Raw genomic sequence first — 25,752 nt, 5'->3', positions numbered from 1 at the left:
AAAGGTTTTAACACTGCTTATGTTTTGTTTCTTTAAAAAATATTATAATTTATAGGAAGTTTCCAAACACATCAAAATATGAAAATATGCACTGCCTCATAATGTTACAATAGCAATTAGTAACAAGTAATAGGGCAGGTCCAAGGCAGAAATGGGAAACAGAAAATAACCTGGACACCCCTAGCCACTCAGGTACATCCTGCTTCTCCCTTGGTGACTTACCCACTTTGAGTGGCACTCTTTCCCTCAGACACCAAGAGGCCTTGTGTTCCCCTTTTAAAATGTGCTCTTTCTAAAACAAATGTGAAATTCATATGCACTGAAGTAAAAGATGACTAATAACTTGGAACTATTATTCTTGTGGGGTTATTTGTATTGTTAGCCTTAAACTTCAAGAGATAAAATGGAATTCCTAGCACTGGCTAGCAGGCGTCACTGCCAGATCCACTGTGCTCACCCTTCAGGAACTGTTCATTTTATCTTTTAGAAACTAACACAAGGAGAGAAATGAGCTCCAGCTAGCCGTGGCAAGTTTGGGCTCAACCACCAAGCCAACACCTGTGCAGATGGGTCATAAGGTGTCTGAGTTACCTCTGCCTCATTATAACGTTAAGATCTTTGCTCAAAAAGGGGCCCAAGCTTCATAACATAACACACAATGCACTACAGGCATATTTTCTAAGCACACACATGTGACCTTATACCCACCTCTATTTGCAATAAAGGTCCCCTTATGAATATTCATCCTAAACCTTAAATAAAAAGAACCCGCTCACCCCTGCTCGAGGATCACAGCTTTGGAAATTATTCCCTGTGATCTCCTTATCTGCTTATTACTTTGTGTGGTGACTGCGATCTCCTTATTACTTTGGGTGACAGCTCCACCTGGTGTAGTCTCTACCCATAACTTACCAAGGAGCAAACACATGTTAGTTCACTTGCACAGGCAGGAGTGATTCCATCAGTGCCTTTAAGGTCCCGTGTTAAATATAGTCACATTCAGTCTAGCATAAGGTCAGCATGGAAAACATGAGAACATACAGAGTAAACCTACCAGTTACAGTTTCAATAGTACATTTTAATTTTATAGTTCAATTCTTTTCAGCAGGGACATTTTCAACAATAAAACTACGTCCAAACCAAAAAGGGTGTAACTCTTCACAATAATGCTACATCCTGGGTTTTATCAGCAAAAGTCACTTATGTAAAAAATACAAAATGTGAGACAAGGCCAGTGTCTTAGAGCCAAAAAGATTCTGTAGTAAATTGAGGAAAAACTATACCAGAAAAGAGGTTTAAAGAGCTGACTCTGCAGAGGAGGCTGGGAAGATAGGGGAGTAAGAGGCTCCTAACTTCACTTCATCCCACAAATAGCACTAGATTAACTGTCACATCAGTGTAAATAACCCAGAAGACGACCTGAAGACTGGTAAAAAGCTGGCTTTGTTATTCCTAATATTTTCTTAAAACCTATTAAAAATTCTACTTTCAGCAATGAAAACAATGCAAACTAAATGCTTCCCTAAGTGTACTTGGCTGATTCTCTGAACATATTTCATTCAGAAGCACTATAAAGAATGATAAAAGTATGTCAGGGAAATCACGTATAGTAGTCTGTATCCAATCAGAAGTTCTTAAGCTCCCTGTATCTTAATTTCAAAAATTTGAATTCAAACAAATCATTTTCTGAAATTCAACCACGAGAATTATGCTGAAAATAGAGAATTCTGCTAATGCACTTTCATCAAAATGTTACATTTTTATCTTCATACTTACAACTTTGAAAAAAAAAAACTGAACTGTAACCAAGCTAAACTGTAACTAACAGTCTGGCATGTAAGTGACTCAACAGTCACAGAATGGCTAAGATGTGTCTGCATACTGTAGCAAACACCACAGACTATCAAAAAACCTTTCACATCTCCCTTCTCTTCCTGCCTTTCTCTCCTATATATCCTAGGGGGGAAAAGTATGTACTTGATTTTAAATACCTGCAGTTAGGGATGTCCCTGCAATACAGGGCCAGAGAGGGCTGTCCTAGAAAGGTAGGTACTTGCTAGGAAAAAGTACCTTTGCATCTTCCTCCTTTTTCCTCCCTGAATGTGGATGTAAAGTCCAGAGATGTTACAGCCCCCTTAACCACAGGACAATAAATATAAACACAAAGGCCTATACAGCAGAACACACGGAGACGAAAAAGGAATCAGGATCCCTGAGTCAAATATATCAGGTCTAGACTGCCCACCTCTAGATTTCTTATTGCATTAGATACATAAAAGATATATAACAGATTAAGCTGTTAGAACAGGGTTTTCTATAGTGCAGCTCAATGTACTTTAGTGGATACAAATACAAATTTCTCATGTAAAAAAATCAAATTAAGAGGTATGAAGAAAATCCTCACCAACTCCTCAATCTAAAAAGAACCTCAATGATAAGCTTGTATTTTTGTTTTCTTTACCTGAAGAGAGCAAATAAACACAAAACCATACTTTCGTAAAAGGGAAGTGGGGATTTGACAGCAGAGAAAACTCCAGATTCCAGTGCCAAATGAAAGTGAGGGAAGACTGGGGCAGGGAGAAGGGCATGAGTGTAATACCAGACAATTAGGATCCAACAGGCTTTACCTAAAATCGCCTATATGTCAATTTCAATTGTCAGCGAAGAAAATAAAGTTCATTTATTGGGCAGAGGAAACTCCAATTCAGTTATTAAGTCTGAACCTTCAAACTTGGGAAGGTTTCCTCCAGGTCATCAGCAAGAGTTTTATCAACTTCATGTAGAATTTTGAGAAAGTCTTCTATCTGTGAGTCAAACAAAAGAAACAAATAAATGTAAGTAGAAGAAAAGGTGGTCTAAGGTACTGATTGCCAACTATAAAAATGTTCTACCTGTGGTTTCTAAATAGTCCAAAGGAAAAGAAATGTTGATAGATCCCCAGATGACAAGAACATTCCCAGATAGCCCTCTGGAACTTCAAAGAAGTGACTAGCCCTTACCATTTTGTTTAATTCTTGAAATTAGTATTTATACTCCCAATGCTTCCCCTTTAGGGTCCATTACTGGAGTTTCATTATCATCTTCCTTGCTGACATAGCCTCTCCCTCCCACATTCCATACTTCATTTTTCTAAAAAAACAATTCCTATTTTGAAATTGCTTCTAATGGTAGCAAATGTGACGTAATTTGAAGAACGATAAAAACCTACTGATCATTCCCACCTAAGAATCTTATCTTTAATATATATGCTGACTTTGTAACACTAAGGGGTCCAATAAATTCAGTGCTGACTTCATTCTCTTAAAATTAGAATCGTTATTCAGGCTAATCCCAACAGTCATTTATCTGACAAGGGTACTACTTCAGGTGAATTGCATGCACGACCTTTTTTGACAACGGTCTCAGAGAGCAAGCACTGACATGGAAACATTTAGTAATCCTCTACAACTCAGCCACCTATACATTTACTCATACTCACCACAGGGCTGTAAAAAGGAAGAAGGTTCTGAAATGCACAGGAACACTTCTGCTTGTTTAACTGGCCCTCCTTCACTCCCTGAGCCACAGTCTCCTAAAGAAAACAGAAAAAGATTTGATGTTAAAAAAGGAAAACTTCTTTAAATTTTTTTAATGTTTATTTATTTTTGAGAGAAAGAGAGAGAGAATGTGGGGGGTTAGGGGGGTGCAGAGAGAGAGAGGGACACAGAGAACTCAAAGCAGGCTCCAGGCTCTGAGCTGTCAGCACAGTGCCAGACGTAGGGCTTGAACTCAGGAACTGTGAGATCATGACCTGAACCAAAGTCAGATGCTTAAACCAACTGAGCCACCCAGGTGCCTGAGAAGATGAAAACTTCTAAATCTTTATCTGATTGGTAAATATAAATCAGGGGCACCTGGGTGGCTCCGTCAGTTAGGCATATGGAGCCTGCTTTGGATTCTGTGTCTCCCTTTCTCTCTGCTCCTCCCCCACTCATGCTCTGTTTCAATAATAAACAGATATATATACACACATACATATATACACACATTTATATCAGTATATATAATTCCCTGCTGATCCTATGAGCATTTCAAATGTCCCAAACTGAGCCTAGCATCACACCCCCCCCTTATGTAAATCCAAACACTGCTTCGCTGTAATCCTATTTTAGGGAGGGAGACCACCACCCACCCACACTGCTGCACAAAGCAGTAACCTGGGATACAGCCAAGATTTTCCCCCTCCTCTGTTGCCGACCCACCCAACTAAGAGTTTAATTCTACTCTACCTAATCTCTCTCATCCCACCCTTTCTTCTGTATCCAGACTTCCACTCTTTACTTCAAATTCCTCTTGAAGATTACCACCCTCAAGAGCCTGTTGGGCTGTAGGCCTCCAGCCTCAGCTCTCTCTAACCCTCTCTCTTGCTTTTGGAGTAATCTTTCTAATAAGCAGGTCATACTGCCTGATCCTTAAAACAAAAATCTTCAGTAGCTCCTGTTTCCTCAAGATTAAATCCATACTCCATGAAGTATGGTATATACAAATTTTCATGACATCTCCCTGGTTTATTCTCAGTCCACCTTCCTTCTACATTGCTGCCACTAAAAAATTAACATCCCTCTAAAAAACAAAATCACACAAAAATTGACAGTAAACAATGGGAAAAATACTTGCAATGAATATGCAAAAGATATATTTTGCCAAAGGGGTTCATGTAAATAATCAAAATAGATAAATCTATAAGGTAGGAAAGACAAATAATACACAAATACATGGAAAGATGTTGACCTCACTAATAAAAAATCCAAATCAAAATAAGGCATAATTTCTCACCCACTGAACTTTACTTAATATAAAAATTGTAACACCCAATAATAAGAATCATGTAAACCCAGCATTTTCATATAAAAGCATTTGGCAGTATGTAGCCATTAAGCCTCAGTTATCTTCATTTTAATAATGCTGATCCCAATAATTGGACTTCTGAAAATCTATGCCAAACTAATAACCCACACCTGGAAAAGGAATCAGGCTAGTCGACCAAAAAAAACCAAATTACCAGAATAATAGAAATTTCTTTTAAGAAATATTCTTCCTAAAAAAACTCAATGAATATGAACATATTCTTCATGGTTATATTTATATTTTTTCTAAATACATGGATAGAAAGTAGGCCCAAAGGAAGAATATGCTAACAATCCAGAGCATATTCAGGAAGAATATTCCTTAAAACAAGTTTGCAGTAAACTTGGAAAACTGACTTTTTGGCAAACTGGATATTAAATAAATTGGCTCTTGGTGAAATGACTATCAGTAAATTTAGAGTCTGGAAAAGGCTCACAGTGCTCACTGCAGCAGCACATATACTAAAATTAGAAAAGGCTCATAAAATATGATCTGATATAAATAGCAGTTTATTAAAATTCTACATACTGGGTTAAAAGCATGTGAAAAACACATATATAAATATACCAAACTATATCAGTTCCTGGGTTATAATTATAACTTACACTGATAAGTTTTTTTTTCTCTATTTTCCCAAATTTATGTAATATAATTATACTACTTTTATATTAAAAAATAATACAGTAATAATAAAGTTTGGAGCATTAAGCAATCCATACTTTCTTCTGCTGATGAAACCACCAATATTTCTTTCCTACCTTTGTTAAAACCTGGAAAATATTAGAAAGAAATTCGCATGAAATATCCTTTAAGATTTTCAAGTGGAAATCATCTTGGGTTAAATCAGATTTTTTCGTTTCTTCTGTGTTCAAGTCTACCGAGTTCTCTGGCTTCTTCTGACAATGTTCCATGTTTTGTAAGACACGAATCAGGCTGTCAATTAGAGGAAGATCTAGTGTACAAAAGAGGCATGGAATTAGCCAGTTAAATTTGGTCTTCCTTGTGTTGATTGCTTGATTCATTCATCCAAAACTACTGACAGTATTGTAAGTACTGTAAAAGTACTGTAAGTACGTACAACTGACTAGTTACGAAAGATTTTATTTTAGGTACTACTGATATCATGGCAGACAAGATCTTGGACACCATAGCCTTCAAGAGGCTCTCAAATAAACTGATGAATAAAACTGATGATCATTTCAACTATGGGTGAGTCCTAGGAAGGAATTTATAAGGGAATATAGTAAAACAGCCAGCAGGGGAGGCTCTTTGAGGGGAGAACTAATAGAGAAGCATCAACACAAAGAGCCCAGGAAAACATTTCAGGCAGAGGGAACAATAAGTGCAAAAGCCCCAAAGAGGAAATGGTCTGAGGAGCAAAAAGGCCATTGTGCTCAAACCAAGTGAGCAAGGGGGTAGGAGGGCATAAGACAAGTTTTGACAGTTGTGCAAGCGTCCTATCAGGCAGGGCCTTTGGAGGCCACAGAGAGAAAGAATTTGATTTCGACTTTATCATCAAAATTTTAAAGTTTTTTTTAAAAAAAAGTATGATTTCTTCAAAGACTAAATAATAATTTTAATTAGGCTACAATAAAAACTGAATACAGGGGTGCCTACGTGGCTCAGTCAGTTAAGCGTCTGACTTTGGCTCAGGTCATGATCTTACAGTTCGTGAGTCTAAGTCCCACCTTGGGCTCTGTGCTGACAGCTCAGAGCCTAGAGCCTGCTTCAGATTCTGTGTCTCCCTCTCTCTGCCCCACCATCACTCACATTCTTTCTTTCTCTTTCCCTCAAAAATGAATAAACTTCAAAAAAAACATTTTTAATTGAATATAAAAAATAAAATTAGTGGTGCCAGGGTGGCTCAGGCTTAGAGACAGAGCATTCTCTCTCAAAAATAAATAAAAAACATTAAAAAAAATCAAAATTAAAAAAAGAGATTTCTGTTTTTGTAACTTGTCAGTCAAATTCAGTGTTAAATAAGAATAGTCAAAAACATTCTGAAAAAAATTAGGATGAAAGGAGATTAGCCCTACTCAGTATTAAAACATAACATTTTAATAATTTAAAAACTACAGCTACTGACACATGAATAAAGCAATAGAAGGGAATAAAATATATAGGGAAACTCAGAACACAGTAAATGATAAAATTTCAAATCAATGTTGATAAACTGACTTAGTCACTAAATGACGTTGAGATACATGAAGAGCCACCTGGAAAAAAGTTGAAACCATACCTCACATGTAACAACTAAATAGATTCTAGACGGATCATGGATTTCATTGTAGTCATAAAAAATATCTTTCTGTGAAAAAACATTCATTTACCCAGTAAAATATTCATATTATACTTCTAAATGAAAAAAGTTGCCTAAAAAGCAGGACTTAAAGATACACATGCATGTGAGTGGATAGCAGTTATCTCTGGATGGTGGGATTACAAGCACTATGCTTCCTTTTATAAATTTTACAAATTTTTTGTATCGAGCATGTAATATTTTCATAATCAGGGGAATAACACTAAAACAAGCAAACAAACCAACCAATCAAATGAATACTAATCACAAGCCAGGGCTTTAAAATCAGCAGTCTAGAATTTACTCTCATGAACTAGAATGATGCTTGCCTTCTATCTTTAGATACTCCTGTTCTGCCTGTGAAGCAAAGATGGCAGATAGCACGGAATACACCGAGGCCAGCACAGTTTTCTGTTCCTGAAGTATGATGGGCGGATCATCAGACTGGCAAAATTCATGGCAGACCAGGTCAAAAAGTAAATTCCAAGTGTCTTTTCCAGTATCAGGACACTGTACTTAATAAAAATGACACAGAAAGTAGTTATATAAAAACCAAACAATTCAATGAGTAACTCCCGTCCTTCCCTATAAAACACCTTACCAATAGCTTGAATTCCGTCATCCACAGTGGTAAGCAGCTGTAAGATATGCATGTAAACATCGAGCCCTTCTGGGTTTTCAGAACTAAATACAAAAAGCAAAAGCCCTGAATCAACAACTCTGTGGGACTGCAATCATTCATTCATTCAACAAGTACTTATCACTCTGTAGTAGAGTCAAGCGCTAAGGATAAAACAGCAAACAGGAAAAGTCTTGGTGCTCACCAGAGCTTACAAGTTAATGTCAAAAAAGGTCAAAAAACAAAGAGATATTATGGAATATAATCAACACACAAGAATCAGAAGTAAAAATTCTTTTTGGCCCTGTCCCACAAAAGCAACAGTGCAGACACCTTCTAGGTGACACTTCATCATTCTGGTTTCTTACATAATCAGGATGAAAAATGACTGAAACTTTTACAGAATGAATGATAGGCCCACGGCAGCACGCATCAACAGTAACGACCTCCAAACGTCAGAGGACGCCCCTCGCTCCTTAGCTGAGAATACTAAAACCACCTAAGTATAACTTTTGTGATCAACAGTTTGGATTCCTGGAAACTCACAATCTTAGTTCTTCAAATGATTAAGTGAAAATATAGTAAACAATAAAAAAGAGGATTCATACTTAAGCACCTACTATTTTCAGGCACTATGTTAGTGGCTGGGAAACCGGAGATGTGTAAAACTCCGTCTCTACACAAAGTTTACAGTCTAAAGAAAATAAGATAATTAAAGGGCAATCATGATAAAGTAGACTGTAACACTAAAGGAAGTAAAAGGTGCTAGAGGACCACATGGCAAGCAGAATTATTTAACTCTGGAGACTCAGGAAAGGCCTCTTAGAGAGAAATGATATTTAAGCACAGACATGAAAGAGAAATGTTCGAGATGAAGAGACATGGTATGCAAAGGCTTGAAGGCAAGCGAGGCTGGCTCCCCTGATGAAAGACACTTCACATGATTGCAACACAAGGAACAACTAGTAGGACGGGGAGACACTGCAGAGCCTTGGAACCCACGCTGTGAGAAAACTGGACTGTGGGGCGCCTGGGCGGCTCAGTCAGCTGAGCATCTGACTCTTGATTTCAGCTCAGGTCATGATCCCAGGGGTGTGGGATCAAGCCCCGTGTCGGGCTCCATGCTGAACATGGAACCTGCTTAGAATTCTATCTCCCTCTCTCTCCCTCTTCCTCTCTCTCTCTCTCTCCCCCCTCCTCCCTCCCTGCCTCTGCTCCTCCCAAACATGTGCAAGCATGTGCACGCTCTATTAAAAAAATCTGGATCTCAGCCTAAGGAAGGCAATGGAAGAGTTTGAAGCACACAAGTGAGGTGATGAGTATGTGCTTTGGAAAGATGGTCCTATAGTCTGGGTTTGGAAGGAGCCGCCTTGAGGCAGGGAATTCAAGTGAGAGAATGTCATAGCTGTCTAGCTGAGAGACAGTGGCTTAAACAATCACTGTAAGAAAACACAGGTAGACCTTAAAGGCATGGTGCTGAGCAAAAGAACTGAGACTCAAAAGAATACATATGGTATAACTTTTTTTCACAATAAACTCAAAGCCAAACTATATGGAATAATAAAACTATAAAGTAAAGTAAAGAAATAATTGCTGGAAAAGTCCAGATAGTAGTCATTTCTAAGAGTGAAAGAGAATTGGGATTTGGAAGGGACACACGGGGCCAGAGACACAGGAGACTGTTCTGTTTTTTGTAAACGTAAGTATTTGCTTCGTAATTATTCATTAAGTATAAACCTGTATTTATAGGCTCTCTTGTATATATACTATACTTCATAATAAAAATGTTGAAAACATTAAATGAAAACTCTACTTTGATACTTGACATCTAGAATAGTGAAGAAGCAGGCTTGGAGGAAAGATGGTAAGTTTAATCCTCACCTGGATAAAGGACATAAAAGTCAGATTTTGATATGGGTAACTAAGCACTAAGGTTATACAACAGAACATTAAGCAGATCAAATCACAAGTTAATTTTCTAGTGACTACCAAGAAACTGTTTCAATGACCTACAACACCAAGTAATCACTCCTGGCAAGACATCAGAGCCCAAAACTCAGCCACTTATCCAAGACTGACATACAAACGTAAGAAGCAAGGAAACAAATGATGTCTGACATTAACTGAAAAAGTTGTTAAATGTTTAATAAAAAATAAAACACAAGAAAATCTTTCCTATTTGACTTAAATTACACAAAACTGCAGAAAATTTTAAGATCATAACCATAATTAATGCTGGAAAGTAGCCTATAGCTAAGTAATATTAGAATACGTACTTTGTAACCATTATGATTCTTGAAGAGACAAAACACAGGGTCACCACAAATATCAGTAGTGAATCCAACCTGACAAAAATTGACGGGATACTATTCACCCTGTCAGAAAGAAACTAAAACTGACATCTAAGGATACTTCCAGCAACTGGATTTTCCTAGAACATTCTGCACAAAAGAGCTCACTTACCGTACTTGTTTGGCAGCTTCAAGCACACAGGGCACAATTCTAACCACTGGCTGCTCTTCAGAATCTTCCTGGGGTTGGTCCAGAGGCTGAACAGCCCCATTTCTAACCCATTCCAACATTAGCTTCTCATCCAAATCAAAAAGCTTGTCCACAACTTCCCCTATTTTCACCAGCAAGTCAACTGCAGACAATAAAACAGTTATTGAAATGAGAAACAAAATTTTAAAAACAGTAAGGTAAGGGGTGCCTGAGTGGCTCAGTTGGTTAAGCATCCGACTTCAGCTCAGGTCATGATCTCGCAGCTCGTGGGTTAGAGACCCACACTGGGCTCTGTGCTGACAGTTCAGCCTGCTTCAGATTCTGTGTCTCTGTCTCTCTGTACCTCCTCTGCTCACGCTCTGTCTCTCCTGTCTCTCTCTCTCAAAAGTAAATAAACATTAAAAAACTAAAAATAAAAAAGCAATACGGTTAATCAACATTCCTAAGGCTATTCTAAGAAAGAAAGCCAAATCGTACCAAAGTATTACTTATTGAGGAAGAGACTTATTCACCTCCTTTATTTAAATTTGTGGGGTTTTTTTGTTTTTGTTTTTGTTTTTTGAGAGAGAGAGGGCTCAAGTGACCAAGGGGCAGAAAGAAAGAGAATCTCACAAGGGCCAGAGAGAGAGAGAGAGAGAGAGAGAGAGAAAGGGGGAAGAAAAGGGGGAAGGAGTGAGAGGGGGAGGGAGGGAGAGAAGTAGGTTTCACCCAAAGCAGGCTCGAGCTCACAAACTGTGAGATCATGACCTGAGCCAAAGTCAGCTCAGCTTAACGACAGAGCCACCCAGGTGTCCTCTTCCTTCGTTTTTAAATGGGGGGGCTGATCAGTATCCTGGCAGCTTCAGAAGAAATTTTATATTTTGAATCGACATACTTTTTCACTGTACACTTAATGCTTTTTATAAACAACCTCCAGAAGTAGTAGTTATATGGTTTCCTTACAATTAAATAGAACCAAAAATTTTCCTAGATTACATGGTGACTTACCATTTGTTGAACTGGACATAATGAAACAAATACTATCATAAATAGCAGGATATTCCCGGATTCTTTCAACCCAGACACTGGCCACTTCTGTCTGGGAAAGACAAGTAAGCAGCAACCTACAAAATAAAAGTGAACTTAGTATCTATGTTTGAAAAACAGAAAAGGAAATTCAAGAATTAAGTCTATTGTCCTAGATTCCTGTATGAGTATACAGAATCCACAGAAAAAGGGAAGCGTACCGGCTTGTTTCCAGCAGAGTAGGAGGGTCTGAATCATACAAACAGTGCAGTAACACCTGTCTATAAAAACAAAAAAGTTAAACCCAATATTCATTGTTTCTCTCATATTCAAGTATCAAGGTAGGGTTTTCATCTAGTTTTTTCAACATTTTCATTGTGAAGTACAGTACATATACAAGAAAGCCTATAAATACAAGTTTATACTTAATGAAGAATTACAAACACTTATGTTTACAAAAACCAGAACAGTGCCTCGTGTCTGTGGCCCCGTGTGTCCCTTCCAAATCCCAATTCTCTTTCACTCTTAGAAATGACTACTATCTGGACTTTTCCCAGCAATTATTTTTTATAATAGTTTTATTATTCCATATATTTTGGCTTTGAGTTTACTGTGAAAAAAATTATACCACACGTATTCTTTTGAGTCTTAGCTCTTTTGCTCAACATCAGTGAGCTCTCCCCATGTTTTCCTTCAGCAATTGTTCTTTGATTCACTGCTGCAGAAATTTCCATCATAGGACTATAAAACAATTTACGCTTCTAGCCAACTACTGATGGATATATGGATTAATTCCAATTGGGGCCATTTCAACAATGCTCCTATAATACTTTTTCCTCCGATATATGCGTGCACGGTTTATCTTACCATACACATGAGTGGGATTGCTTGGTCATAGCATATGGGTTGCCTGTCTTCCAACTTGACTAAATAATGCCCAACTGTTCTAAAGTGGCTGAACAAACTTATATCCCATCGCCAATGTAAACTGTTTCATATTAATTTTAACGTGACTCATTCTTAGGGTTTTGGTGGGGGGTTTTTTGTTTTGTTTTTGAGAGACACAGAGTGAGAGTGGGAGAGGGGCAGAGAGAGAGGGAGACACAGGATCCTGAGCAGGTTCCAGGCTCTGAACTGTCAGCACAGAGCCCAACACAGGGCTTAAACTCATGGACTGCGAGATCATGACCTGAGCCTGAGTCACCCAGGCATCCCACTCATTCTTAGATTTTTTGATAGAAACCCCTAGAGATCGAATATAATCCTGGGTCATTTACTCCATGAATGCCATGAATGTTAAATTACTGAGGAAGGAATAAACACCTTAAACTAGGAACTTTTTTCTTTTTTTTTAATATATGTTTATTTTTGAGAGAGAGAGAAAGCACACGAAAGCAGGAAAGGGGCAGAGAGAGAGAGAGAGAGAGAGAGACATACACACACATAGAATCTGAAGCAAGCTCCAGACTCTGAGCTGTCAGCATAGAGCCCAATGTGGGTTCAAACTCACGATTCATGAGAATGTGACCTGAGCCAAAGTCAGATGCTTAACAGACTGAGTCACCCAGGAGCCCCTTAAAAGAGAGTCTTAGAGTCACTTAAAGTCACTCCACACTCCACATTACCTAGAAGAGGTAATCAGCTCTAGTTTAGAGACCCAGGTAGTTAAATCCTGTGATAAACCCTCACAGCCCTAGCTGACAATAACCACCCAGAACACTTAATCTATTATGGGCACATATTTCTTTGAAATTCTGATTAACAGCCATGAACCCTCTGCCTAGAAAGTGAATACACTCATAGAATTTAGCATGTAATTCCAGGGTGTTCTCAGACCTCTTAAAGTAATCACTAGGGTTTCCATCACTAAAAAACGTTCTGCCTAAAACTTTCCTACACATGAAAGAGAACTAGCCTCCAAGCAAAAATAAGAAAGCCTCTGAATCACAGAAGCTGCCCTGTATCCTCTAGTCTGTCGGTAAATTCCATGCCCGACCCTGGAGTTCTCAGGCTTACCCCAGTCAGGAAATCTAGTTTTTCCAGACTCTAGTTCTCCAGGCCCTTGGATTCCCTGAGCCTAAATTGTCTGGGACTCTGGTCAGGTGCCCCACCACCAAGCTCTGCCTCTCTGAGTCTTATCCTGTCTGGCTTATCCCCTACTGATTGTTTACTGTTCTACCAATAAAGAAACAGGCCTAAGTCCTCCATCAGCCCATAAACACTGTGGAAGGCCCTAACTACCATCAATACATGAAATTCCTGGAGACGGTTCATCAGGAAAAAGGAAGTCCTACATTTTATACAATTTTCCTGTATCTCCTAATGTGTTAGGATTTCCTTAGAGATGTGATATATTAATTTACTTTATAAAAACATAATTCTTATATAGTAAAACTTACCCAAGATTTTTATCACTGCTGATGGACACACATATCTCCTGGAAACAGGCCATATTACCTAAAATTCCCACACAGATTTCCTGCCAAATTAAATGTCACAGGTCACAATGGCTCTAAGATGAAAGACACATACAAAAATAACAACTTGAAAAAAACTTTCACGGAGTCAAGTTTGGGGGGAGAAGAGGAGGTAGCAGATAGAAGTATACTGCCTGCACCCTAATTTTGACAAGTTTCCAGCATTTGACAAGAAAAGAAAGATCAAAGTTATGGGAGAAGAAATCGTATGGATGAACTGAGTCTTAAATAATTAGTAGGATTTAGATGCACAAAGAAGACGACATTCAGACAAGGGGGAAAGGATCAACAAAGGCAGGAAGGGAATAATGCACATGGCTAAAACACTGAACACCACAGAGAGCCGCCTGGCTGCTGCACAAAACTGAAGACTAGCATGAGATAAATAAATAAATACAGCAGGTAAAAAGGATCAGGATTAAGGGACCTGAATGCCATGTTGAAGAGACTAGATTTAATCAAGGAGGCTATTTGGATCCATAAAGACCTTCAAGGAGGGGAGCAGCATTCCTAATGTTATTTTACCAAGATTATTTTGGCAGCAAAATGTGTAATGCATGATAGTGAAAAAAAGTTAAAGGAAGCTAATAATCTCAGTAGTAACTGCCAATGTTTACTTAGCATTTACTATGCCCAGATACTACTGCAAGCACTTTCCATATATCATTTCATATAATAACTTATGAGACAGGTACTATTATCCCCATTTTTCAGACAAGGGAACTAAAGCACAGAGAAGTTAAGCAACTTGCCAGGATCTCTGACGGGGCAACAGCAGAGCTCCAGAGGCTGAGCGTTTATCAACTCGGCCGTACTGCATCTCATAATCAAGGTGCAAGAAGATGAGGGTGGTGATGGCAGGCACGGAAAGGGATGAAGCTGACAAAGTCTCAAGGTGGAAAGCAAACTAATCTGACAGGAGACAAAGGGAGAATGCAGTTGAACACGACTCTCAGTTTTCAAGTTTTTCATTTCCCCAGTGGGAGATACTGATTTCCTGACAGGAAAATGGAAAAGTGTAGGAAAAGACACAATGAGTTTAGTCAGGATAGTGTTTCCAAACTTACTGAAAATAAGAATCACTTGGGCAGGATGCATGTTAAAAATACAGATTTCGGAGCCCCATCTCAGAGCTACAGAATCAGAATCTCCAGGATAGGGCCTGGGAGGCTACTATTTACAAAACACAACATGTAAATTTTATGACCAGGTAAGTGTGTTAATCACTGCCTTAGGACATACGGGATTCTGGACAGGAAAATGCAGCATGCAAGCAGAGAATGCCTGGAGAAAGGTGAAGATGTGGCACCAGAAGTCAGAAGGAAGGTGGCAGCTTTGATCCCACAGGCACAGATTCACAACTTACAGGTTACCAAGAGTGGATAAGCTCACTAAGGAAATGAATCCAAAGAGGACGAGGGTTCTGGGTCTGCACCTTAGAAGTCCACACTCTGTGTAGGAAGAAAGAAAAAAGCCAATAAAAGTGACAGAGAAGCAACGGCAGAGGTCAGAGACCAAGAGAATGAGGTGGCCCCAAAGCTCCAGGAAGGGAAAGCTTCAATAAAACGAGGGCTGTCAAATGTTGGAAAAAGATTAAAGAGACCAGAGGCAGCAAAGAAACACATAAATTTCTCTTACAAACTAAAGGGAGAATAGCTGAACTTCCAATCAAAGACCAAGTTTCTCAGTTTGGGCTGCCAACTGGAATCAGCTTAAGGGAAATTTAACAGCTGTGTGGAGCCTCACATTTGGAGATTCTGTTTCAACTGAGCTGGGAAGGACCTAACTCAGGACTTTTAAAAGGTCCCAAGGGCAAATCTTCTCAAAATGTGGGCCCTGGTCCAGAGCAATAGCATCACCTAGGAACTTCTTAGAAACCCTCAATTGTAGCACAAACTTAATAGACCAGAAACTCTGGGGGTGGGCACAGTAATCAGCGTTCTGAGACAAGGAAGTTTGAGAGCCTGTGTTCTAGATGATTCTAACCTGTGGCCAAGTCAGAGGATCACTACAGTAGATGGACTGTGGCTCAAAGACATATATAATGATAGGACTAATTCCTAAAAGGTGCCATTACTGACATACACTTATTTTCTTTTAAGTACTAATCATGAGTCAATGTATTTAAGTTAGAATAATTCTGGAGAAAATCATGTAACTGTCAAATCTTTATATTAATATAATGACCCAGGGCAGCTGGGTGGCTCAGTCAGTTGAACGTCCAACTTCGGCTCAGGTCATGATCTCACAGTTCATGGGTTCGAGTCCCATGTTGGGCTCTGTGCTGACAGCTAGCTCAGAGCCTGGAGCCTGCCTTCGAATTCTGTGTCTCCTCTCTCTCGGACTCCCCCTTGCTCACGCTGTCTCTCTCTCTCTCAAAAATAAATAAAACGTTAAAAAATATATATATATAATGACCCAAAGAAAAGGCAGTTCATCAGTTCATCAGGCCCCAATTCAGGTAAACACTGCCCTAAATAAAATTTGAATTCAGCACTCAATTTGTAAAAATATACTACAAAATTCTCCATAATTTCAAAAACAGAGAAACAATGCAGTAGAGTGGTTATAGTGAAGTCAGGCAGGCTAGGCTCACAGTCCAGCCTTCCCAGCTATATGGCCCTGGAAAAATTAACCAGAGACTTAGTTCTTTTATTTATAAAGGGAAGATAAGTTCCTATCTCATAAAGTAGTAAAACCAAATACTCAATGAACAGCAGTCATTCATAAGTATAATTACTTAATATTTCCTAATCACCCATGATAAACACAGCACATGGCAACCTAAATGACACAGAACATAAAGACTGAATGAGAAGCACAGATAATTCTTTTGAGGAGATGACTATCAGCAATGGCCACTGAAAGCTTACTTATGTGGGAAGGCTTAATGAAAAGAACTCCTGGGACACGGATGTGAATACAGAGAGGGCATGGAGAGCATGAAAGGGAGATGGTGATGGCCACGGAAAGCTGAGACAAGGTACTAGTAGACAGGCCCTGCTAAATGAGAAGGACCAACTATCTGCAGGGTACGTTTATGCTGGAAAGATGAATTAGATTCAGACTATGGAAAGGTCCTCAGTGTCTGACTAAGTTTAGAATGAAGGATTTTAAGAACAGAGGATTTTATTAATAAAAAAGAGCAATCAACAGAAATGGGAGGTCCGGACGATGTTCCCTCCTCTGCCACATTTTAGCAATATAACTCTGGTTATGCCTGATTCCCACAGCTGTTAAGTGAAACTACTGATCTCCCTGATTCAACCCAAATCTAAGGTTTTGACTCTAATAATTTCAAAAAGCATATTACCTAGTGCCAGGCAAAGTTGAATAAAAATCTGCAGACTGATTTGTGGCCAGTAAGAAAACTAAAAACTATCTTTTTTTTTTTTTTTACAAAGAATTTTTTACTTCTTAAACCTGATTCCCAATTCATTGATTTTTTTTAATGTGTATTTATTTTTGAGAGAGAGAGAGAGAGCATGAGCACAGGAGGGGTAGAGAGAGAGGGACACAGAATCTAAAGCAGGCTCCAGGCTCTGAGCTGTCAGCATAGCAGAGCCTGATGTCAGCATAGCAGAGCTTGAACCCATGAACCGTGAGATCACGACCTAAGCTGAAGTCGCATGCTTAACTGATGGAGCCACCAGGCACCCTTAAAGAACTATCTATCTAGCACTATCTACTGTTACTACTCCAAAAGAGAAGCTTTCAAAATGTACATACTTACTCTTAATCGAGGACATCTGGATTTGGCCAATACTCCCATAAATATGTCAGGGGCATTAAATTCTTGGAGAAATAAAGCCACATCCTGAAAATAAAAAATGATTATTAATTTGGATGCTGAATAGTCCTTTTTAAACCCCACAATACAGACAAACAAAAAAATTTAATTCTATGTGTACCTCCTTTCAGGCTCAAGAAAAAAAGCCATAGTTAGGAACTATATCATTATGCAAAAGTATTGTTAGCGAGTCTTTGTGCTGTCTGGTCCCAAGGCAAAGGAACAAATCCAGAAAGAAATCTAAAGTAACTGTGAGATTCCAAGGAATTGTCTTCTTTTTTCTGCCTTGAACATATTTACCATAATGAATTTTCTACCCACCAGCAATGTTCATTAACTCATTCAAACACATTTGCATCTTGCCAGCTTTCCTGCTTGACAGTGAGGAAGAAGAGTAAAACTTGTAATTAGTGTCTTCTAAGAGCTTAAAATACAGTGGGGGAAACAGGTGAAAACTCCTACTGGGTCATGCCCCAAATGAGAACTTGTGTTTTCAAAATTCTCAACAGGAAATAATTCTGATCATAATGTAACTACTACAACTTCATACCTCCTTCCTAGAGTCTGCCTCCAGGGGCACTCCATACAGGTGAATGAACTTGGAGTGGACGTGAGACCCAACTTGAACGTTCCAAAACTAAACCGGCTTGCTGTGGGTATCTGTGTTGCACAATACTTAAATAAAACTAAGTTTCTGGTGGTCGATTGCCTCAGATTTTCACCGAACTTGAAGTATGTATTTTCAACAGCTTAACTGAAAACCCGGGCTACAGCTTAAGTGAAAAAGCTCTTCCAAGGGCCCTGGAGGCACCTCAGAGGCAGTAACCTTCAGAGCAGCTGAAACCAAGGCAATGTGAATGACTGTTGGCTGGAAGAGGACATCTTATAATTATCAAGAGAGCACAGTCCGAGAAAACAGTACTTTCAAAGATACACTCCACACTGAAAGGCACAGCAACACAGGCTCCCCACTCTTAAGTGTTTAAAGTGCTGTTTGTCATGAGGGCAACCCTTAGGACACGGAGGGACTGATTTATTTAACGCTAGTTAATAATTCCTAGGGAAGCACAGAGTTAGGTGGCCTAACAATATCAACACCAATAATAATAATAATAATGGCAATTAACATTTATTGAGCAAGCAGTAAATACCAAGTACAGTGAAGCCGTTTGCACAGTATCTCATTTAATTCTCAAAACAACCCTATTAAGTAGTTATTATTAGTCCCATTCCATGAATAAACAGGGGTTTTATAAGGTTAAGCAACTGGCCAAAGATTATATAATCAGAACAGATCCAGGAGAACAGAACTCAGGAGAGTATGACTGAAGGCCCCGTTCTTAACCAGCAAACCAATGCTATCTCTCAGCTCTTCATTCATTAACTCGTGCATTCATTCATTCACTCTTCACCAAGTATTCACTGGAAAACCCAAGTAACAGGCACTGTTTGAGGCTCTGGGGGACACACCAGTGAATAAGCTAGATGAGTTCCCAGTCTCATAGAGTTTTTATTCTAGAAAGATAAACAATAAATACATAAACAAATGAACTATATAATTTGTAAGTGCTACGAAGATAAACAAGATAATATGTGCCAGAAGCCAAGATGGGGAGGGGGCTACTTCAGATATATCAGATCAGAAAAGGCACCTCTGAAGAGGTGACAGGCTTTTAAGAGAAGAAACGTAAATCTATCAGAAGACACAGAGGTAACAAGGCAATTGTTATGCAGCAGAGTGAACAGGTTTCAGGAGAGCACAGAAAAGAGATGAATTCTGTTTGCAGTGTCTGTGGGGGCATCACAGAGAGGTGACATTTAGGCTGGGCCACGTAAGATGAGAAAGATTTTGCTGACTGGAGGCCATTCCAGCAAACGGTAGCATGAACAGAGCATGAATACATGAAAATGCAGAAAGTATGTGCAAGTCTCTGGTCCTGCTCAAACACTAGTGGTAGGGGACAAGGCTGTGACACTGGAAGGACTTGCCTGTGACTGGGGGACAGCTCAGTTCTCTAGAGGAACTTCAAGAGCTATCCTAAGAAGATGAAAAGGAGGCCAAGAACATGACCCTCTCTTCCACCAACAATCTTTTTCAAAGAGCAGCTCTGTTTTATCTATTTTGTATTTGAGGATTTCACACTAAGATTTCATTTTATAAATAGGTTCTAGTTCTTAAAAAAAAATCTTTTTTTAAAATCATACCTTCTCAATAATTATAGAGCAAGTTGAAAAAAGCCTTGACCAATACCCTCAACCGACTTGATCTAACTGACAAGTATAGGAAACTCCCCCCTGCAACAGCAGAATACACATTCTTTTTAAGTGAACATGAAACATTTACTAAGATAGATCACATTCTGGGCTGTAAGTCTAAATATATTTTTAGAAAGATGCAGAGTGTTCACTGACTCCAGTAACAGAAAGATACCTGAAAATCCCCAAATATTTGAAACCTAAACAATATACTGCTACTAAATAACTCATTTAGAAGAATTAAAGGAAAACTAAAACTAAACTAAATGAGTGGAAACCCCCACATATCAGAATCTGTGAGATACTACCAAAGCAATAGAGCAAAATTTATAGTGTTACATGCCTATATTAAAAAAGAAGAATAGTCTCAAATCAATGGTCTCAAATCAACTTCAGCTTCTACCTTAAGAAATTAAAAAAGAAGAGCAAATTAAAGCAGAGTAAATAGAGGAAAACAAAAAAGAGCAAAACGGAAATCAATGAAATAGAAAACAGGAAAGCAACAGAGAAAATCAACAAAACAAAGGCTTTAGGAAAATCAATAAATTAAACTTCCAGCTAGAATGATGAGGGGAAAAAGAAGACACAAATTACTGAAATTAGAAATAAAGAGAGGTGCCATCACTACAGATTCTACAGATGATTAAAGGACAATAACATAATACTTTCAATAACTTTACACCAATAAACTCGACAACTTAGATAAAATGAATAAACTTCCTAAAGAACATAACCTGAATAGCCTTATACCTATTAAAGGAACTGAATTTAAAATCTTTCCCACAATAGACTAAAAACCACTAAGTGGGGAATTTTATGGTAGTGAGTTGTATCTCAATAAAGCTGTTATTTTTTTAAAAAACAGTAAATATACTAAACTAAAAGTAAACAAACAACAAAAAACAGTATCTCCCCAGAAAGAAAACTCCAAGCTCAGATGACTTCACTGGTGAATTCCAACAAATATTTAAGGAAGAAATAATATTAATTCTGCACAAACTCTTCCTGGAAAATGAAGAGGGAAAGTTTGAGGACATGAGGACAGCATTACCTTGGTACCAAAACCAGACAATGACAAGAAAATGAATCTCTCTCATGAAAATAGATAAAATTTCTAATCAAGGTTTTAGCACCTTGAAAATCAATCAACTCAGTACACATCATATTAACAAACTAAAAAGAAAAACTACATGATCACCTCAACTGACTCAGCAAAAGCGTAACAATACACGATCCACTCCTGATAAAGACTCTAGGCAGAGTAGGGACTTCCTCATCTGTAGCTACATCATACTTAGTGGTGAAAGGCCAGCTGTTCTGCCACCCAATTAGGAACAAGATGCCCCTCTTACCACTTCTAGTCAACATCATACTGAGGTTCTGGCCAGAGTAAATGTCCAAGAAAAAGAAAGAAAAGCAATTGAAACTGAAAAAGTAGTAAAACTTTCCTTCATAAATGAAAAACAGCTGCAGTATGTGATATACAAAATCAACCGTATTTCTGTATACTAGCAATGAACAGATATTGAAGTTTTTAAAAATATCATTTATAATAGTATCCAAAAACATGAAATACTTAGGAATAAATTTGAGAAAAGATGTGAAACACCTATACACTAAAAAGTACAAAACTCTGCTGAAACAAATTAGAGAGGACCTAAATAAATGGAAAGATACACCTGTTCAATTTGTCAATTCTTCCCCCAAATGATCTATAAATTCAACACAATCTCGGCCAAAATCCTAGCAGAAATTTTGTAGAAATTGACAAATTGATTCTAAAATTAGTATGGTGGGGCACCTGGGTGGCTCAGTCGGTTGAGCGTCCAAATTCAGCTCAAGTCATCATATCACAGTTTGTGAGCTTGAGCCCCATGTGGGGTTGGTTCTGTGCTGACAGCACAGAGCCTGGAGCCTGCTTCGGATTCTGTCTCCCTCTCTCTGCGCCTCCCCACTTGCGCATATATGCACACGCGCACTTTCCCTCTCTTTCTCTCTCTCAAGATAAATAAACATTTTTTTAATTTAAAAAAATAACAAAATTAGTATGGAAATATAAAGGACCCAGAATAACCAAAACAACTCTGAGAAAGAACAAAGTTGGAAGATTAATACTACTTGGTTTCAAGATTTATTATAAATCTACAAAATCAAAACAATCAAAACAGTATAAAGACAAACAGATCAAGGAAACAGAAGAGTACATCCAGAAATAGACTCACATGTACATAGAGATAACTGATTTTTGACAAAGGTACAAAGGTAATTCAGTGGAGAAAGGATATTCTTTTTAAAAAATGAGCTTGAACAACTGGACATCCATATGCAAAAAAACTAAACTTCAATCCATACTTTGCATCACATGCAAAAATTAACTCAAAATGGATCACAGACCTACCAGTAAAACCTAAGACTATAAAACTTCTATAAAAAAACAACAACAACTAAGAAGGCAACACAATTAAAGAGTGGGCAAAAGATTCGAACAGGCACCAACAAAGATACACAGATTGCAGATAAACACTTGAAAATATTGTCAACATTATTAGTAATTAGGGAAATCCAAATCACAATCACAATGAGAATCACTACATGCTTATTAGAATGGCTAAAATCAAAAGACTGACCATACGAAGTGTTGGTGGGGATGAGGAGAAACTGGAACTGTATCTCACACACTGCTTATGGTAAAGTAAACTATAAAAGCCACTTTGGAAAATACACAACTTTTTATACAATCTGCAAAAAACACAATTCAGACTGTTTCTTCAAAGGTTAAACATACACCTACCATACAACCCATTTTACTCTAGATATGTAGTGGAGAGGAAGGAAAACACATGTCCGTTACATACTTAGACACAAAAATTCAGCTTTAACTATAATAAACCACAAACAAGTCAAACATCCATCAACCAAGAAATAAATGAATAAATCATGATATACACATAAAATATCATTCAGCAAATAAAAATAATAAACTACGATAGACACAAATGCATGAATCTTAAAACGATGCTGAGTGAAAGAGTGGACCCCTCCAAAAAAAGAATACAATCCCATTTATGTAAAACTAGAAAATGCAAACTACTCTGAAGTGAGAATGACTATCAGTGGTTGCCTGGACAGGGTGGAGGACAGGAGGGCAAGAGGAAGGGATAACAAAGAGACATAAAGAAACCTCTGGGGGTGAGAGATATGTTCTCTTTCTTAATTACAGTGATGGCTTCATGCATATATACACATCAAAATTTTTCAAACTGTGCACTTTAAATATGTACAGTTTCTGTGCCTCAATTATACCACAAGAATACACTTTCGGGGGGGGGTGTCAATTATACCTCGATAAAACTGTATCAAAATAGCTGAAGACAATGAACAGCCATGGACAATTTTTAAGACAGAACACAATTAAATCTGTGTTTTGGGAAAAAGAGAACTTTCGTGGCCATGTGGAGAACAGAGAGGGAAGTAAAAAGACCAGAAGAAGGATTTTAATCAGGAAGCTATTGGAAAAGGCCAAGTAATTATGTGAGAGATTACGTACGTCAATCTCTTTATGCCTCTTTTTTTTTTTCCATGTTTGTTTATTTTGAGAGTGAGTGAGCGTGTGTGAGAGACAAAGAATCCCAAGCAGCCTCTATGCGGTCTGTCAGCACAAGGCCCAGCTCAGGGCTGGATCCCACAAACTGCAAGATCATGACCTGAGCCAAAATCAAGAGTTAGACACGTAACCAACTGAGCCACCCAGGCACCCTCACCTCTTTTCTTACCTGTGAAATAAGGGCACCACCTGTATCACAGGGTTATTGTGAAAAACAAATGGAATAATACATATGAAAATGCTACAGAGCTACAGGGCAGAATGCAAACATTAAAATGTTATTTTGCAATTTATACACACATGGCTCCCTCTTATCCCCTTCTAATTTAATCATGGCACATCAGTGTCTCCTACAGGAGGTCAGCATTCCCTTTAGGCAGATAAATACCAGAACTTTCCTGGGCTACAAGCATCCCTGCATTCATGAGAACTATATATTTAGTCCCAGTCTTGTGACAGCTCAGATCCTCCACCCTCCAAGACAAAAGTTTAGCATTTACAGCTCATTCCCTGTACCAGATGACTACAGACACTGAAGTCTTTCCCCAGAGACTTAAGGACTGAAACTAAAAAAAAAAAAAAAAAAATTCCATTCGCCACCTCCTTACCCAACAGTCTTTTTTTTTAATTTCATTTCCAACCCCCTACCTCATCCATGGACATATCCCATACTCTGCAAATTTCATTCTCCATTTCTTCATCGAGCTCCATCTGCTGCTCCTCCTCTTCTGAGCTGGATTTGGTGTTTTCAGGAGTAACAATCTTCAACACAAAGGAAGAAAAGACATGAATAAAAGCTGCCCGAAGTACACATCAAGTAATATTATCCTATAATCATTCACAAGTCACAAAGGCACTGTCCTCAAAGTATCTGCTCTTGCAGAAACCTTGTTTAAAAAAAATTACTATCTTGGGTAGATCGACATTCATTCAACATTCGTGGAGTAAATACTGGTACTAGGCACTGGGGTAGAAACATACAAATGAATCAACGTAAGCCCTTGCTTTGAAGTAGTTTAAGTCCTAGAGGGGAAAATACATGTAAACCAAAAATCACAGCAAAAAAGACTACATGATTCAAGTGAATGGTGGACAGAGCTGTCAAAGCAAAACAATGGACCAATGCCCTATGCCTGGAGAAGGTGGGCACACTTCTCCTAGGAGGTAATCTTTAAGCTGAACTTCTGAGGGAGAACAGGAGTCTGTATGTGAAGAGGGGGAGAAGAACATACCTAAGAAAGTGCAAGAGGTCAGATTTAAGTAAACAGCCTGGCAATGTGTGGGGAATGGTGAGTAGTTGAGGGTTATGGGCAGATGTGTCTTGGAAGGTTGCAAAGAGCCCTGTATTCCAAGCTAAGAAATAGGCACTTTTCTCCTGCAAGCAAAGGAAACCAAAAGGAGTTCCCAAGAACATTTTGGGGTTATTTTCTTTGGTTGGCTTGTTTAAGGAAGATTATTCTGGCATCTATGTAGACGATGCACTGGAGAGGACAGACTGGAAGTAAAGAAGTCAGTGAAATGTGGGAGAAGAAAGTTCACACTCACTGAGAGCTTCTATATGCCAAACACTATGGTGAGCATTCTGTGCCCACTATAATCTTATTTAACATACACTGTAATGCTAGATACAATAACAAAGGCATTTTCATCCCACTTCATAGAAACTGAGAAAGAAACCGAGGCTCTGAGCGGATAGGTGACTTGCCCAAGGCAGGTGATGATGGCACCCTATTGGTGTCATAGCTGTAGGACTTTCAAATCACTATTATTCTACTACGACAAACGTCCACGAAATAAATTGGGCCCTGGGCTTCAGAAACGACACTGGGGATGGAGAGCAAAACCCCAAGCAATGTATGTACATGATCAGAAATTTTCGGAGAATTTGCAGAAGTAAAATATTTTAGTACATGTGCTGCCGAAGTGAGCACAAGTGAAATATTTTAACCGTAAGCATCTGGTATCCCTGCCACTGTATCTCCCTTAGTGTAGCGGGATCCGCGGCAGCGGCCAGGACTCTCAGCGCGAGGCCCCGAGAAGGGTCGTCGGGGGGATGGCGGCTCCCAGGGCCCGAAGGGGCTGCGTGGACGAGGCGCTGGGGCAAAGGGAGAGAGCCCACGCGAGGCGAGGTTTTCCACACCTGAATGAGTCCGCTGAGGACACCGAAGAGCCAGTGCTTGCTGTAGACCGTGTTCCCTATGCAGTCTCCCCCGGCACCCTCCTCCTCCTCCTCATCATCCCGACTCGGCAGCGGCGGCGAAGGGTTGCGGTCCATGACCTAACCGCCACTCGCTCGGAGGAGCCGAGCCGGAA

General features: G+C 38.9%; 1 protein-coding gene across 1 annotated transcript; it reads right to left on the bottom strand.

Annotated features, from left to right (window-relative positions):
• Nucleotides 1-1,057: 1,057 nt before the first annotated feature.
• Nucleotides 1,058-25,752, bottom strand: SAAL1 (serum amyloid A like 1). The gene is made up of 12 exons (XM_029915148.1): nt 25,580-25,752; nt 24,088-24,201; nt 17,523-17,606; nt 13,712-13,791; nt 11,534-11,593; nt 11,295-11,410; nt 10,269-10,449; nt 7,788-7,870; nt 7,516-7,701; nt 5,646-5,839; nt 3,479-3,571; nt 1,058-2,804 (listed from the first exon to the last, which is right to left on the bottom strand). Exons 1-12 carry the CDS (start codon nt 25,712-25,714, stop codon nt 2,712-2,714), a joined length of 1,419 nt encoding a protein of 472 aa, XP_029771008.1. The 5' UTR covers nt 25,715-25,752; the 3' UTR covers nt 1,058-2,711.

This window comes from Suricata suricatta, chromosome 11 (assembly GCF_006229205.1).
Source record: "Suricata suricatta isolate VVHF042 chromosome 11, meerkat_22Aug2017_6uvM2_HiC, whole genome shotgun sequence".
Classification (NCBI taxonomy): Eukaryota; Metazoa; Chordata; class Mammalia; order Carnivora; family Herpestidae; genus Suricata; species Suricata suricatta.
The sequence above is the reverse complement of the archived record's forward strand: the minus strand, read 5'-3'. Positions and strand labels throughout refer to the sequence as shown.